Source organism: Neoarius graeffei, chromosome 2 (genome assembly GCF_027579695.1).
Source record: "Neoarius graeffei isolate fNeoGra1 chromosome 2, fNeoGra1.pri, whole genome shotgun sequence".
Classification (NCBI taxonomy): domain Eukaryota; kingdom Metazoa; phylum Chordata; class Actinopteri; order Siluriformes; family Ariidae; genus Neoarius; species Neoarius graeffei.
Genome location: NC_083570.1, coordinates 2,292,068 through 2,309,005, shown reverse-complemented (window position 1 = coordinate 2,309,005; position 16,938 = coordinate 2,292,068). Strand labels below are relative to the sequence as shown.

Here is a 16,938-nt window from a genome sequence, read left to right as displayed (position 1 = left end):
CAAAATTCTGGAGCAAAAACAATGATGTTAATGTTCTCACATCTCTAATTGTATTCCCAGGTGATGTAAACATGATGATGTCAGTAAGATGTAAATTTGGGGTGGTGTTTACAAGTACAGAGTATATAAATGTGAGACAGCAGGTGTATACAGATGGTAACGAAAGTGTTGCACGACTTGGCAGATTATTTATTTATTTATTTATTTATTTATTCGTTTGGTTTTTGTTTATGCCTGTGAGTTAGATCAATGAATCTGACCGAGTTGAATCAGTCCAGTCATTGTGTGAATTTTTCCTGTCCAGAGAGATCTGTATTTCCTGCAGTTTATATTTTACTGTACGTGTGTTCAGCTGCTGTGGTTCTTCTAACAGTGTGTGGAAATCTGCTCGTCATCATCGCTGTGTGTTACTTCAGGAAGCTTCACACACCGACCAACATGCTCGTGCTCTCTCTGGCTGTATCAGATTTCTTGGTCGGCCTCTTTGTGATGCCGTTCCACTTCACGTGGCTGATCGAGTCATGTTGGATGTTTGGACAAATTTTTTGCCTCCTGTTTAATTTTATGACTTTCCAGCTCACGAGTGTGTCTGTAGGAAACATAGTTCTGATCGCTCTGGATCGTTACGTGGCTTTAAGCAATCCATTTCTGTACCTGACAGATGTCACATCTACAGTTGTTCACACACTGATATGGTTGTTATGGGTGTCTTCATTTTTGTACAACTTTGTGTTTTTTTACATGAACGGAAACTTCACTGATTTACTACTATGTCCCGGTGAATGTCTGGTCAATGCTTTGAGTGAAGTCGGCTCGTTAATCGACCTTGTTTTCATCCTTATCGTTCCTTGTGGTTTGATGCTTATTTTATACCTCCAGATCTTTGTTATTGCGAGGAGGCATGCAAACGCTATACGAGAACTTAATCACAACCTCACTGTCTCCAAAAATGTAACGGATGCAATGAAATCTGAAAGAAAGGCTGCTAAAGTGCTGGGTATTCTGGTTTCTGTGTTTCTGGCATGTTTGGTGCCATATTACATCTGCACTTTAATGAGCACTACAGCATCGTCTTCCGTCATTGTAAATAATATTTTAATTCTGTTTTATCTGAATTCATCCATTAATCCTGTAATCTATGCTCTGTTTTACTCTTGGTTCCAGAAGTGCACAAAAATGATTTTAACTTGCAAAATACTGCACACGGATTGTTCTTTTGTGAATGTGCTATGAATAAACAGCTGAATGAAGCACAAAAGCCAAACTGGTTATGGCATCATTCCCCTTATGTGAATGCTTGACCGTAATTATTGGCAAGAAATAATACTTTATATTAAGTTTCTCAAAACCACTATTATTTACTTCAGTATTAATAAACTATAACTGTGATGAACTCTGCAGATGTGAGCTGACATCCATTGTCACTAGTTCTCAGCTTACTGAATTTGCTAAAGACTGACGTGATGAAGCTGATCACCTTAAGAGTAGTAATTGGGGCAGTGAGGCCACTTCTGGCCACTAACTGTACTAATCCATCAGTGTGAGGTGCATATCTAGAGTCCCATGGGGCTGTTTCAAATGGACCAACTACATCCATAGCCAACTTCTCCCATGGGTGAGATGGGATCAGCACCACTTGTAGAGAATCAGCAGCAGGAGTAGCTGTTTTGTCACAAAACTGGCATCGTTTGATGTGTGCTATGGCCATACCTGGCCACCAGTACAAATCATGATATCTCTGTTTAGTCCTCACAATACCTTGAGGGCCCTCGTGTGCTAAAGTGACTGTGTGTCGCAAACAGCATGGAACAACGAGGCGCAGGCTTCAGAGCACATGATGGCCTTGTACACCGAACTTCTATTGCAGGCATCATATGGGTGCACCATGAGTAATCTGTATTTGCAACATGGTAAGTTCAGGGCACAAAGCAGATACGGTTGTGAACTCAGCTGGAGACAGCATTACCACGAACTCAGGTTCAATGTCTACACAACTGCCAGCAATGGCAGAGAGAGGCAAACATGAAAGACACGAGTGTTATTCTGAGACCCAGACCAAGAAGCAACATCCTAGTCAGAGCACAGTAGTCATCAGTATTGTAGTCGAGTCACTAAACCTTGAGTATGAGTTTAGTCTCAGGTCCCCAGCGTTCAAGTCTGAGTCAAGTCCAAGTCATTCAAGAAAATTTTGAATTGAGTCTGATACAAGCTGTGCTCATTATCAACAGGGCAAATAACAAGAGAGGGTTAACACTAGTCAGTTCATCGGTCAGCAAGCAAGCCCCACTATCAACAGAGCAATGTGTCATCCACAGTGTGTCACTTCCTTCTCTGGGTGGAGTCTTGCCAAATGACAATTGAAGTTCGAGGTTGTCCCCGTCATCTCCTCGATAGTTGTTCTACATATGGAACACATAGCAGTGCATTTTTTCCCACTGCACGAGAAGTCTGTATAAGCAAAGCGGACAATCCTAGGGCTGTCTCTCCAGGCATTTTAGCACATTAACGTTAGTTTGTTCCTGAACATGACGTATGAAGAGGTGAATGTGCATTATCTTGCACAAAATTTGTATAAAAATGAATGCAGATATAAATATGCCAAATTATGGCATGTTACAAAAAAATGAAGAAAAAATCTGAGTCCTCATATCCAGTTTACGAGTCCGAGTCATCAGTGGTCAAGTCACGAGTCCTTAAAATTTGGGCATGAATCAGACTCGAGTCTGAGTCCTGGACTCAAGTACAAGAAGCCTGTTACAAACACAGTCAATTAATTGTGTTTGTAATCTTTTTAATTTTAAAAATCTTGTGATGTAAAATCAATATACTACTGCATTAAAGAGTATCAAGATAATATCCTGATCATGGCTCCTACGTATGATCATACTGCGTCAAATACTGTGTCTAAGATCACGGCATGTTCCTTTGCTGTAGCTGAAGTGGTTTTGGATGGTATTTCAGATGGTTGTGTGGCAGTTTGCATGAAGAGACACAGACACACACTTACCATCACACAATGATTTATTCTAAAAATGTGTTTGTCATCCTTTTCCACACTTATTCTTAATCTATAAGGCAGGTTTTCTCAGGATAAGCACTTTGTTTTATTGTTCGACAGATTTGCATACTTACTGGTTCTCACAACAATAATAGTTATATATATATATGTCAGGGGAAACAGACAAGGACCCAAGAGCGCAAGTTAAATGTTTGAGTTTTATTGATAACAGGGGAAAGGGAGTTGGGAGGATGTGCGAAGTTCAGTGGCTGGAGGACTGAGAGGCAGGGATAGCTGGTGGGAGCATGGTGGTGATGTCTGCGGTCTCCCATCCAAGCACTGACCAGGCTCAACCCTGCTTAGCAGCAGCAATCAGACAGGATCAGGTGTTATCAGAGCAGTGAGGCTGTAAGCTGACAGCACTAGGTGTTCAGGCAGTCTCCCAGCGAGCAGTCCCTCAGCAGACAGACAAGACAGCACAACAGGCAGGAGTAGGGAACAGGCTGGAACACAGAGTTACAGATCAGGTAGCAAGATAAGGGACAGAAATGCAGGGTCAGGTTACCAGGACTGAAGAGTTGACGGAGTCGACGTCTAGAAGACGATCTGACACTGAAGCTAGGGAGGACAGCAGTTTAAATACACACAGAGGAGGAGCAGGTGATGGGCAACAGCCAATGACAGCCACTGAGAGTTAATAAGAGGAAGTGTATGCAGGCGTGGCCGGTAATGCTGAGTGGAGAGGAGTGGAGATATTACCTGATGAGAGGAAACCCACAGGTAGGACCATGACAGAACCCCCCCCTCAAGGGATGGCTCCAGAAGTCCCTAACCACAGATCCACCAAGACGGGTGGGAGGAGGGGGAATACCGGTGGAGGGTCAGAATTCCTCTGACCAGTCAGTGTCCATAGCCTCCGCACCATCTTCACTGTCGGAAGACTCGTCATCCAAGGGCCCCCGCCCAGGATTCGGTTCAGTGTCAGGCTCGGGCACTGGAGCAGGGGCAGGGTCCGGAAGTGGATCCGCATGGTGAGAACCCCTACGTCAACCCCGTCGGATGGAGGGCTGGTCAAGGTGTAGCCGATGGAAGTCGGCAATGAGGGCCGGATCCAGAATCCTTCCAGCAGGGATCCATGCCCTCTCCTCAGGACCATAACCCTCCCAGTCTACCAAGTATTGGATACCCCTACATTGCGAGCGGAGCAGTCGCCGGACCGTGTGGACTGGTCCACCATCAATGAAGCGTGGAGGAGGAGGCGGCGGTGTTGCCGGGACCAGGGGGCTCTCGTGCACCGGTTTGAGTTTGGAGACGTGGAAGGTGGGATGTATCCTCATGGTCTTGGGCAGTAGCAGCCGAACTGCCGTGGGAGTGATGACCTTCTGTACGGGAAAGGGTCCGATGTAGTGAGGCGCCAATTTGCGTGACTCCACCCGTAGTGGTAGATCTCGAGCCAACAACCATACCTTCTGGCCGACATGGTAAACGGGTGCCGGGGTCCTCCGCCGGTTAGCCCCAGTAGCATAGCTGGTACTGGACTTCAGGAGTGCGGTGCGGGCCTGGGCCCACGTGTGGCGGCAGCGGTGGGCGTAGGCGAGAGCAGACGGGCAGGTGGCTTCTCCCTCCTGGCTGGTAAACAGAGGTGGTTGATACCCATACACACACTGGAAGGGGGAGAGTCCGGTGGCAGAGCTGGTGAGGGAGTTGTGGGCATATTCCACCCAGAGCAGATGTTGAGCCCAGGTGTGGGGGTTGCGTGAAGCCACACACCTAAGTGCCTTCTCCAGTTCCTGATTCATGCGCTCCATTTGGCCATTAGACTGTGGGTGAAACCCGGACGACAGACTGGCAGTGGCCCCGAGGAGGTGACAGAATTCCCTCCAGAAACTGGCGGAGAACTGTGGGCCCCGGTCGGAAACGATATCCTTAGGCAGGCCGTGGACCCGAAAGACGTGTTCTAAGATGACCCGGGCAGTCTCCTTAGCAGTTGGCAGTTTAGGGAGAGGCACAAAGTGGGTCATCTTACTGAAGCGGTTGTAGGTATCATGCCGCCATCTTGTGTCTAAGAACTACAACTCCCAGCCAACTTCCGCGTTGACTACGTCACGCCTGGGCAGGATTACTTACATCACATCTTTCAGCATTCCAAGAAAAAGAGTTGGAATCCAGCCATTTTCGCTCTTTCACGTCGGACTCCAAGCGAGACTGACCAGAAGAAGAGTACTCACCATCAGACGTCTAAACCGCGCATTTTCTTCTCTATCTAACCCTGATCAAGTTAGATTTCGGAAACACACGATCATCAACTCAAGCGAGTTTTTAAACTGGTTTGCAAGTATTATTTTTCTTTTAAAGCGTACGCAACTGCGAGCGAAAGCAGTTTCTTTCTTTTAAATCCATGCACGGTACTGAACAAAGACTGTTCGTCTCATCAACTACGAAGATCTCCAGAGAAAACTTCTCTCTTCCTCACCGAAGCACAAACTTCCTCTCTGAGATCCACTTCTCCAGTAAGACTGTGCTTCCTACAAAAGGCGAGACTTTTGCAGTAAGAAAGGCATTGGGCAGAAGTTTAAGTCTTAGGAATTAGTTATACACTTAATGTGAAGTTATATGAAGTTAAATGAAGTGTACACTGAATTTTGGTTCTCTGTCATTTGTTTGTTGATTTAAAATTGGTTAATCCATAAGTTTGTGCATGTCTCTCTCTCTCTCTCTCTCTCATTCCTTACTAAAACCCTCAATTTCATTCTTATTATACATTTTGACCTTATTAATATTTCAGTGAGTTTGATAATGTTATGAGTGTGGAATTCCTTTGTTACTTAGAAAACACGTGCTCACTAAATCATGAGGATTCACCTCCTCCAAGATTGCAGATAACAAACACACTTTAGCTAGGCCATAGGGCCTTCCCCCCATGCACACACACATACCAAGATTGCAGATAAACATTCCACACACCCTGGCTCGTCCTTGCACGGACACATTCCAACTTCAAGAGAGACCCAAGGTGTCTCTCTCTCTCTCTCTCTCTCTCTCTCTCTCTCCCTCTCTTACACACACACACACACACATTCACATACACACACCTCACTGTATATATTCCAACTGATTATCCATTTTTGATCTTTGTATAATAAATTCATTTATTATCAAAGCTGTGTGTATTCATCTACTGTTCTAATACTTTTGAGGTGGCCCAATCGCAAAGAATTCAAGGAAAGGTGTAGATAATTTGTAATATGGTAAGTGATCAATAATAATTTGGAAGATACCATTTTAGCTGTCTGGTAATTTACCAGGATTAATGGTATGATTCACTAAATGATTCACTGATTCACTAAATGATTCACTGATTCACTAAATGATTCACTGATTCGATTCATTGAATGATTCACTTCAAACAATTCAAATGAGACTGATTCTATGGTATGATTCAATTCAAATGAGTCAAATTAAATGATTCAATAGGATTGATTCATTTTACTTATTAACCTTCAAATTTAATGAGACTGATTTCATGTAATTATTAAAGATTGATCACTTATCCAATCCTAAATACACAAAATCATTAATTACACCTACACGGTCCACGATGGTGAGGATGACCGTATTACCTTCCGATGGAGGAAGACCAGTAACAAAGTCCAGGGAGACATGGGACCAGGGATGCATGGGTACTGGCAGGGGCTGGAGTAACCCGGCTGGGGGCTGACTGGGGGACTTGTGCTGGTTGCAAGTGTGGCAGGCTCTCACAAAATCCTGGATGTCCCTCCTCATCGATGGCCACCAGAATCGCTGAGACAGCAGATGGAGAGAGCGTGTGACCCCGGAGTGACAGGCCAGGCTGGAGTCGTGTCCCCATTGAATCACCTGAGACCTCAGGTCGGCTGGGACGTAGAGACGGTTGGAGGGGCAAGCGCTGGGGCCTGGCTGGTCCCTGATGGCCTCTCGAACCTGCTCCTCGATGTCCCAGGTCAGGGCAGCAATGACACAGGGGCTTGGGAGGATGGGTGTTAACTCCTCCTTGGAAGCCTCATCCCTCTGAAACATCCGGGAGAGTGCATCCGGTTTGATGTTGCAGGAGCCAGGACGGTAGGAAAGGACAAAGTTGAAGCGGGTGAAGAATAGTGACCACTGGCGCTGGCGGGAGTTTAGCCTCCTGGCTGTCCAGATATATTCCAGGTTTTTGTGGTCTGTCCAGACCACAAACGGAACCTTAGACCCCTCCAACCAGTGGCGCCACTCCTCGAGGGCAAGCTTGACCGCCAGTAGCTCGCGATTGCCGATGTCATAATTGCTCTCTGCTGGGGTCAGTCTTCGAGAGTAGAAGGCGCAGGGGTGCATTTTTCCATCCTCAGCTGCCCGCTGGGAAAGCACAGCCCCGACTCCCACATCCGAAGCATCGACCTCCACCACAAACTGCCGCTCGGTGTCAGGCATCCGGAGGATGGGAGCTGAAGTGAAATGGGCCTTGAGGGTTTCGAAGGCTTTGTCAGCTGCTGCCATCCATTTGAAGGGCTGTTTGATGCTGGTCAGTGCGGTGAGTGGGGCTGCCATGGTGCTGTAGCCCCGGATGAACCTCCTATAGAAGCTGGCGAACCCCAGGAACTGCTGCAGCTTCTTACAGCTCTCTGAAACCAGCCACGACGTCACTGCCAACACCTTCGCAGGGTCCATTTGTATGCTGCCCTCGGTAACCACATATCCCAGGAACGAGACAGACTGAGCGTGGAACTCGCACTTCTCTGCTTTCACAAACAACGAATTCTCAAGCAGGCGGCGCAGGACCAACTGTACGTGGTGGGTGTGTTCAGACAGGGTTTTAGAGAAGATCAAAATGTCGTCCAAGTAAACGAAAACGAACTTATTGAGCATGTCTCTGAGGATGTTGTTTACCAGTGCCTGGAACACTGCTGGGGCATTGGTGAGACCGAATGGCATGATCAGATATTCATAGTGTCCTGTCGGGGTGTTGAACGCAGTCTTCCACTCATCGCCTTCTCTCACTCGCACCAGATGGTAAGCGTTCCAGAGATCTAGCTTGGTGAACACTGTGGCCCCTTGCAGTAGTTCAAAGGCGGAGGAGAGTAGTGGCAGAGGGTAGCGGTTCTTAACTGTAATGTCGTTCAAAGCCCGGTAATCTATGCATGGGCGAAGAGAACCATCCTTCTTCCCCATGAAGAAAAATCCAGCTCCGGCAGGAGAGAATGATGGACGGATTAGGCTGGCAGCCAGAGAGTCGTTTATGTAGTCTTCCATGGCCTTTCTTTCCGGGGCTGACAGGGAGTAGAGACAGCCCTTAGGGGGTGCGGTGCCTGGCAGGAGGTTGATGGCGCAGTCGTATGGTCGGTGTGGGGGCAACGATGTGGCCTTGGACTTGTTGAACACCTCCCTCAGGTGGTGATAGCAGACAGGAACCTTGGATATGTCAGGGGTTGAGCTGGTGGTCTCCTGGTTGGTTGGCAGGACAGCTCCCTTCAAGCAGGTCTGATGGCAGCCCCTTCCCCACTCTCGTATGGTGCCAGTCTCCCAGTCGAGTTGGGGGTTGTGTAGACGGAGCCACGGGTATCCAAGGATGAGTGGTTGGCTGGGTGAGTGTAGGAGGTGGAATTGGATGGACTCTTGGTGGTTACCTGACAGCAGCATTGTCACGGGGGCTGTGATGTGTGTAACAGTGCCGAGACAATGTCCACCCAGCACTTGTACAGGAACGGGTGGAGTAAGATGGTGGCACCCCACACCCAGCTGCCGTGCGAGCTCAGTGTCCATGAGGTTAGCTTCGGCTCCAGAGTCCACCAGGGTGGCCAGGGCACAAGCGGTGTCGGGAAGCTGAAGGCAGAGCAGGGGTTTACGGATGGAGGTTAGGCGGCACTGCCACTCCTCGGGGGTGAAGGAGGTGCGGCCGATCTCCATGGGCTCAGACTGATTATGTTGGCTTTGGGGCATGACAGGCGGGAACTGGGCAGCGGAAGACTCACCCCGAGTGCGGGTGGCAGGTTGACTAGGACGCCCCTTCTCTCATCTGCGGATCTGGATACAGTGATCGATGCGTACAGCGAGGGCAATGGCCTCATCGAGAGTCGGGGGTTGCTCATGGGAAACGAGCTCGTCCTTGACGTAGTCCGCCAAACTGTGGAGGAAGGCGTCCACCAGCGCCTCCATGTTCCACGAACTGCGCCTCGCCAGGGTGCGGAAGTCGATGGAGTAGTCCGCCACTGTCCGGTTGCCCTGATGGATACTCATCAGTGCTCATGACGCCTCTGTTCTTGACAAGCCCAGGTCGAACACCTTTAACATCTCCTCGGCGAAGGCACTGAAGAAGACACAGGCCGGGGTCTGCCGGTCGAATTCAGCTGTCCCCCACAGCCAAGCCCGGCCGGTCAGGTGAGTGATGACATACCCCATCTTGGCTCCCTCCATCGAGAAGGTCCTGGGCTGCAGAGAGAACTGGATACAGCAGCTGGTCAGGAATGGCCGGACCTGGTTTGGGTCACCATTAAAACGTTCCAGATTACCGATCTTCGGTTCCAGGTCACCGGGAGCCAGAGCAGGTGGGGTGGTGAGGTTGGTGAAAACTTGCAGGACCTGGGTTAGCTGAAGCTGCTGCTGTTGGTTGAACTGCTGTCGTTGTTGGTGGTCAAGCTGGCACAGAGATGCAATGTCGCCAGCCATCCGGTTTATTTCTCCCTCTGTACGTTCCAGTCGCTGCAGGGCAGTCACTTCAGGCTCAGTCACCATGCTGGTTGGGGAGGGCGCTGGGTCCATGATGGTCAGATCGTTCTGTCAGGGGAAACAGACGAGGACCCAAGAACGCAAGTTAAATGTTTGAGTTTTATTGATAACAGGGGGAAAGGGAGTTGGGAAGATGTGCATGTGTGAAGTTCAGTGGCTGGAGGACTGAGAGGCAGGGATGGCTGGTGGGAGCATGGTGGTGATGTCTGCAGTCTCCCATCCAAGCATTAGCCAGGCTCAACCCTGCTTAGCAGCAGAGATCAGACAGGATCAAGTGTTGTCAGAGCAGTGAGGCTGTAAGCTGATAGCACTAGGTGTTCAGGCAGTCTCCCAGCGAGCAGTCCCTCAGCAGACAGACAAGACAGCACAACAGGCAGGAGTAGGGAACAGGCTGGAACACAGAGTCACAGATCAGGTAGCAAGATAAGGGACAGAAATGCAGGGTCAGGTTACCAGGACTGAAGAGTTGACGGAGTCGACGTCTAGAAGACGATCTGACACTGAAGCTAGGGAGGACAGCAGCTTAAATACAGAGGAGGAGCAGGTGATGGGCAACAGCCAATGACAGCCACTGAGAGTTAAGAGGAAGTGTATGCGGGCATGGCCGGTAATGCTGAGTGGAGAGGAGTGGAGATGTTACCTGACAAGAGGAAACCCACAGGTAGGACCATGACATATATATATATATATATATATATATATATATATATAGAGAGAGAGAGAGAGAGAGAGAGTGGTGCTTGAAAGTTTGTGAACCCTTTAGAATTTTCTATATTTCTGCATAAATATGACCTAAAACATCATCAGATTTTCACACAAGTCCTAAAAGTAGATAAAGAGAACCCAGTTAAACAAATGAGACAAAAATATGATACTTGGTCATTTATTTATTGAGGAAAATGATCCAATATTACATATCTGTGAGTGGCAAAAGTATGTGAACCTTTGCTTTCAGTATCTGGTGTGACCCCCTTGTGCAGCAATAACTGCAACTAAACGTTTGCAGTAACTGTTGATCAGTCCTGCACACCGGCTTGGAGGAATTTTAGCCCATTCCTCCGTACAGAACAGCTTCAACTCTGGGATGTTGGTGGGTTTCCTCACATGAACTGCTCGCTTCAGGTCCTTCCACAACATTTCCATTGGATTAAGGTCAGGACTTTGACTTGGCCATTCCAAAACATTAACTTTATTCTTCTTTAACCATTCTTTGGTAGAACGACTTGTGTGCTTAGGGTCGTTGTCTTGCTGCATGACCCACCTTCTCTTGAGATTCAGTTCATGGACAGATGTCCTGACATTTTCCTTCAGAATTTGCTGGTATAATTCAGAATTCATTGTTCCATCAATGATGGCAAGCCATCCTGGTCCAGATGCAGCAAAACAGGCGCAAACCACGATACTGCCACCACCATGTTTCACAGATGGGATAAGGTTCTTATGCTGGAATGCAGTGTTTTCCTTTCTCCAAACATAATGCTTCTCATTTAAACCAAAAAGTTCTATTTTGGTCTCATCCATCCACAAAACATTTTTCCAATAGCATTCGGGCTTGTCCACATGATCTTTAGCAAACTGCAGATGAGCAGCAATGTTCTTTTTGGAGAGCAGTGGCTTTCTACTTTCAACCCTACCATGCACACCATTGTTGTTCAGTGTTCTCCTGTTGGTGGACTCATGAACATTAACATTAGCCAATGTGAGAGAGGCCTTCAGTTGCTTAGAAGTTACCCTGGGTCCTTTGTGACCTCGCCAAATATTACACGCTTTGCTCTTGGAGTGATCTTTGTTGGTCGACCACTCCTGGGGAAGGTAACAATGGTCTTGAATTTCCTCCATTTGTACACAATCTGTCTGACTGTGGATTGGTGGAGTCCAAACTCTTTAGAGATGGTTTTGGAACCTTTTCCAGCCTGATGAGCATCAACAATGCTTTTTCTGAGGTCCTCAGAAATCTCCTTTGTTCGTGCCATGATACACTTCCAGAAACATGTGCTGTGAAGATCAGACTTTGATAGATCCCTGTCCTTTAAATAAAACAGGGTGCCCACTCACACCTGATTGTCATCCCATTGATTGAAAACATCTGACTCGAATTTCACCTTCAAATTAACTGCTAATCCTAGAGGTTCACATACTTTTGCCAGTCACAGATATGTAATATTGGATCATTTTCCTCAATAAATAAATGACCAAGTATAATATTTTTGTCTCATTTGTTTAACTGGGTTTTCTTGATCTACTTTTAGGACTTGTATGAAAATCTGATGATGTTTTAGGTCATATTTATGCAGAAATATAGAAAATTCTCAAGGGTTCACAAACTTTCAAGCACCACTGTACAGTATGTGTCCACAACCTGCATAACATATAATTTGGTGTTTTTTAATTAAGATATAAAAACATAACTGTGTTTTGCTGAAGCTATAGACACATTTAGTAAAAATGGAGATTATTAGCAGAATTACAATTTCAAAATAGGTTTTAAAATGAACAGTATACTGCCAGTGAACATGCACACATGCATTACAAAACTTCATGAGTCTTGGGGCGGAGTATACTTCTGTGGACATGGCTTTTCACAACACAGACATACACATGGCTATCTCCAAAGTATTCACGATTTTCTGCTGTTACACAAGCTGAATGCATGTATACTCCGACTTTATTGTCACACCACTCTGGTCTTGAGTGAAACCACAGCTAATCTTACAGGAACCAATTCATTATCATGGCCTGGAGTGAAAGAAATGCTTTCACTGGGAGGAAATTTCACCAGTATTGTGTCTTTAAAGCAGAAAAGGGGACAAAAACTCATCAAATGACATGAATATTGTGATACTTGGATGAGGTTACTGACCACAATTTTAACCAGGGAATTAGTAATTGTATTGGAATATATTTTAAAGTAACCTCCCAACCCTGACAATGCCTACTATGCCTATTTGTTCAAGCAAGGTATGATATTCCCTCATATGTATTATGCTGTCACTCAAACTCAGGGGGCGTAATCTATTTCTATACTATAAAAGCACCAGAGCTGCGTGACCCATAAGTTATTCAACTGTGACCTTACACACTGGTTTACAGTCATAGCATGTGATACATGAGGGGTTTCTTTTAGCTCTGTAGGCATTAGTGAAATGCTGTATTCATAAATCTGATGGAGTTTAACCAATCTGATCGCTGTGTGAATTTCTCCTGTCCAGAGAGATCTGTATCTCCTGCAGTTTATATCTTACTGTACGTGTGTTCAGCTGGTGTGGTTCTTCTAACAGTGTGTGGAAATCTGCTTGTCATCATCTCTGTTTTTCACTTCAAGCAGCTTCACACACCAACAAACACACTCGTGCTCTCTCTGGCCGTGTCGGATTTCTTCGTTGGTGCTTTTCTAATGCCGCCAATGTTGATCTGGATAATCGAGTCATGCTGGATATTTGGGAGAGATTTCTGTACCAGTTTTTTATTGATTAATGGATTCCTCACAGTCGTGTCCATCTATAATATTGCTCTGATTGCTGTGGATCGATATTTGGCTCTCTCAAACCCCTTTCTCTACATGAACCATGTCTCTGTGAGGATCACTCGTGTTGTAATTGTTTTTGACTGGGGTGTATTGATGGTCTATAACTTGGCACTCTTATATTTCAATGGAAACTTCATGAATCTTTTACTGTGTCCTGGAGAGTGTTTTTACTTTCTAAATGAGGTTTGGTTCGTAATTGATCTTGTATTTCCATTCATCTTTCCACTTTCTGTCATAATCATATTGTATACTCGGGTTTTTGTGATTGCTAAGAAACATGCCACTGCAATCAGAGAGCTTAATAATCACACACGGTCTAAAACACAGAAAATCACATCGCACTCGATGAAATCTGAGAGAAAAGCAGCTAAAGTCCTCGGTATTTTAGTTTCTGTATTTCTGGTGTGTTTACTTCCATATTTTATTTACAGCTTATTAGGTGATGTTATTGAAATCCAGCAAGAAACTTTTCATACAATCATTTTCATAATTTATCTTAATTCAACCATTAATCCATTTATTTATGCTCTGTTTTATCCATGGTTTAGAAAGTGCATTAAATTAATTATCACTCTGCAAATATTCCAAACAGACTCTGCATTAATAAACATACTTTCATGAACAGCCTTTTTCTACTCCACTTGATGTTCCCAAATATTGCTTTATTTATATATATATAAAACAGTCCTTAATATATATTTCAGCTTTCATTTCCTGATATTTACATATAGATGTATTAAACAGACAAGAACATGACACCACTGGTGTGCCAAAGTATACAAACTCATGGTCTTTAGGTAAATTAAAGTAATTAACACTTAATATTTGGTTGCATTACCCTTGCTTGCAATAACTGCATCAAGCCGGTGACCCTGTGACATCACCAAACTGTTGTATTTTTCTAATGGGTTTCCAGGCTTGTAGCACAGCTTCTTTTAGTTTTATCACTTCTCTCTATACATGAGTGACCTCTGGCCTCATGAGGTGGAGAACCAGACACTACAGGGTCTTCATAATATGGGATGCTAAGGCCACTGGGCAGTAATCGTTTATCTCAACTGGTCGCCCTACTTTGGGCACCGGTACGAGACAGGATGTTTTCCACTGCACTGGAATGTTGCCTAGTCATAGACTCATGTTGAAGAGCCACCAGAGGGGCTCAGCTCGCTGGGCTGCACAGTCCTTCAGGAGTCTTGGACACACACCATTTGGGCCTGCTGCTTTCCCTGGACGCAGTCTCCCAAGCTCCACCCTTACCTCATCAACTGTGAAGGATGGGGGCAGGTAACCAGAAGTGGTGGGTGTTGCAGCTGCATTGGTAGGGGAGCTGTTGCATACAGGAGACAGTAGAGTGGACAGTGGAGCAGGAGCAGCATCTGAAGTGATGGTGGGAGAGCCATTGTATACAAGAGTCAGTGAAGTAGAAGCAGCAGCTGAAGTGGTGGGAAGGAGGACAGATGATAAAGCAGGGCGGGCATTGGCCATTCCATCAACCCTGTGATAAAACAGGTTGAATTCAAGACCTGGCTGTTCTTCTTTGAGTAGCCAGTAATATTCTTCATTCCTCTCCACACCTCTTTGGTGTTATTCTGCTTCATCTTACTCTCCACTTTCCTTTTATAATCCACTTTTGCCTGCTTCAAGCTCCTTTTCAGTTCCCACTGCACACACCTGAGCTTCTCCTTATCCCCCTCCCTGAATGCCTGTTTTTTTCTGGTTAAGGAGCTCCTTGATGTTACTGGTGAGCCAAGGTTTATTATTGGGAAAGCAGTGAACAGTCCTTACTGAAACCACAGTATCCCTACAGAAGTGACTGTAGTCCATTATGATGTCCACTTTTCTGTCAATGTTCACATCTCTGTTGTTATCCTGTGGCTCCAGCAGCACACTCCAGTCCGTACACTTGAAACAGTCCCTAAGAGACTCGCTGGTCTCCGGAGACCATTTCCTGAATGAGCGGGTGGTAACAGGCAGCCCATTACACAGGGTTTGTATGTGGGCTGAAGAAAGACCAGATTTTGGCGGCACGCACACATGCAGCAGCTCCTCTCTGTCCTGACAGAACAGTGTTTTCATGTTTTTTGTGTTTTAAAACAGTGTGTATCTGTTCGTCTTTGTCGCGTCCATCAGTCTCAAGGCGCACATACTCCCGTGAATTTCTGCTCGACATCCGCAGAACTATATTCACGGATATAAATCCAGCGGACGCGGAAGTGCTATGTAGCTATGGTTTGCTCCTGAGGCCTGCTCAATCAATCACTGACCCCCACTCCTGCATCCAGCCCGCAGTGGAAGCGCCACAGGCGGAACATGTGGAAGCAGAAGAGAGGCAAGCGCGGAGGTATCCGAGCTAGGCTAGCAGCTAGCCCTCACCGTCCGGCTATCCCCACCATCACTCTGGCCAACATACGCTTGCTGGACAATAAGCTGGATTATGTCTGCCTGCTCCGCTCATCTTTTAAGTCTGTGAGTGAGTGCTATGTCCTTGTGTTTGTGGAAACATGGCTTCATGACAGCATCCCAGACTGTGTCATTCAGCTAGCCCGGCTAACATGCTACCGGTCAGACAGAGCACTAGTCGAGGGGGGAAGACTTGCGGCGGAGGACTCTGTGTTTACATCAGTGATGTCTGGTGCCGTGATGCTGTCGTGGTCTGCAAATACTGCTCACCACTGGTGGAGTTTATGATTATTAAGTGCCGGTCATTCTACCTGCCAAGGGAATTTACAGCCATATTGCTGGTAGCATTATACATCCCTCCCGGCTCCAATAACAACAGGAGTGAAGCACTGAATGAACTCTATCAGCACATCAGTGAGCAGCAGACAGCCCACCCAGATGCTTTCCTCATCCTGGCTGGGGATTTCAATCATGCAAACCCCAAAAGCGTGTTTCCAAAACTCTATGGACATATCAACTTTCCCACACATGGAAACAATACTCTGGACAATGTTTACACCATGCATAAAGACGCCTGCAAAGCCCTACTCCTCCCCCACCTTGGGGCCTCAGATCACTCCACTGTTATGCTAATGCCAGCATACAGGCCACTGGTTAAAGTCACCAAACCAGCTACAAAACAGATACGTGTGTGGCTAGAGGGGTCCTCAGAGGCACTCCAGGACTGTTTTTCCACCACTGACTGGAGCATGTTCAGACAGGTGGCCACCTACAGCAACATCACAGATCTCCAGGAGTACACGGAGACCGTCACTGCCTACATGAGGAAGTGCATGGATGATGTTACGGTCACCAGAATCATCTCCATTCCGGCCAATCAGAAGTCATGGCTGACAGGGGAAGTCCATACGCTCCTGTGGGCTCAGAACGCCGCCTTCAGAACTGGGGACAAGGTGGGCCTGAGGACAGCTAGGGCTAATCTGTCACGAGGCATTAGGGTGGCCAAGAGACAGTATTCCAGGCACATTGCTGACCATTTCAACAACAGCAGAGACACCAGGAACCTGTGGCGGGGGATTCAGACCATCACAGACTACAAGCCCTCGCCGCAGACCTGTGACAACTCCACGTCTCTGCTGAAATCAGTTGAACGACTTCTTCGCTCGCTTTGAGGCAGACAACAGCACCACGGCACAGAAGACCCCACCACCTCCCGGTGACCAGGTGTTGATGCTGTCCCCAGACAGCGTGAGGAGAGCTCTCAGGACAACAAATG

General features: G+C 46.6%; 2 protein-coding genes across 2 annotated transcripts; both read left to right on the top strand.

Moving 5' to 3' along the window:
- The first annotated feature begins 249 nt into the window (after nucleotides 1-249).
- On the top strand, nucleotides 250-1,233 carry LOC132871465 (trace amine-associated receptor 13c-like). Its single transcript, XM_060905640.1, has one exon. It carries the CDS (start codon nucleotides 250-252, stop codon nucleotides 1,231-1,233), a length of 984 nt encoding a protein of 327 aa, XP_060761623.1.
- An 11,657-nt stretch (nucleotides 1,234-12,890) lies between these two features.
- LOC132871456 (trace amine-associated receptor 13c-like) lies at nucleotides 12,891-13,883 on the top strand. Its single transcript, XM_060905630.1, has one exon. It carries the CDS (start codon nucleotides 12,900-12,902, stop codon nucleotides 13,881-13,883), a length of 984 nt encoding a protein of 327 aa, XP_060761613.1. The 5' UTR covers nucleotides 12,891-12,899.
- The last annotated feature ends 3,055 nt before the right edge of the window (nucleotides 13,884-16,938 follow it).

Bases quoted from the DNA above. Each gene is read 5' to 3' on its own strand.
- LOC132871465 (XM_060905640.1), top strand. From the start codon at position 250: ATGAATCTGACCGAGTTGAATCAGTCCAGTCATTGTGTGAATTTTTCC.
- LOC132871456 (XM_060905630.1), top strand. From the start codon at position 12,900: ATGGAGTTTAACCAATCTGATCGCTGTGTGAATTTCTCCTGTCCAGAG.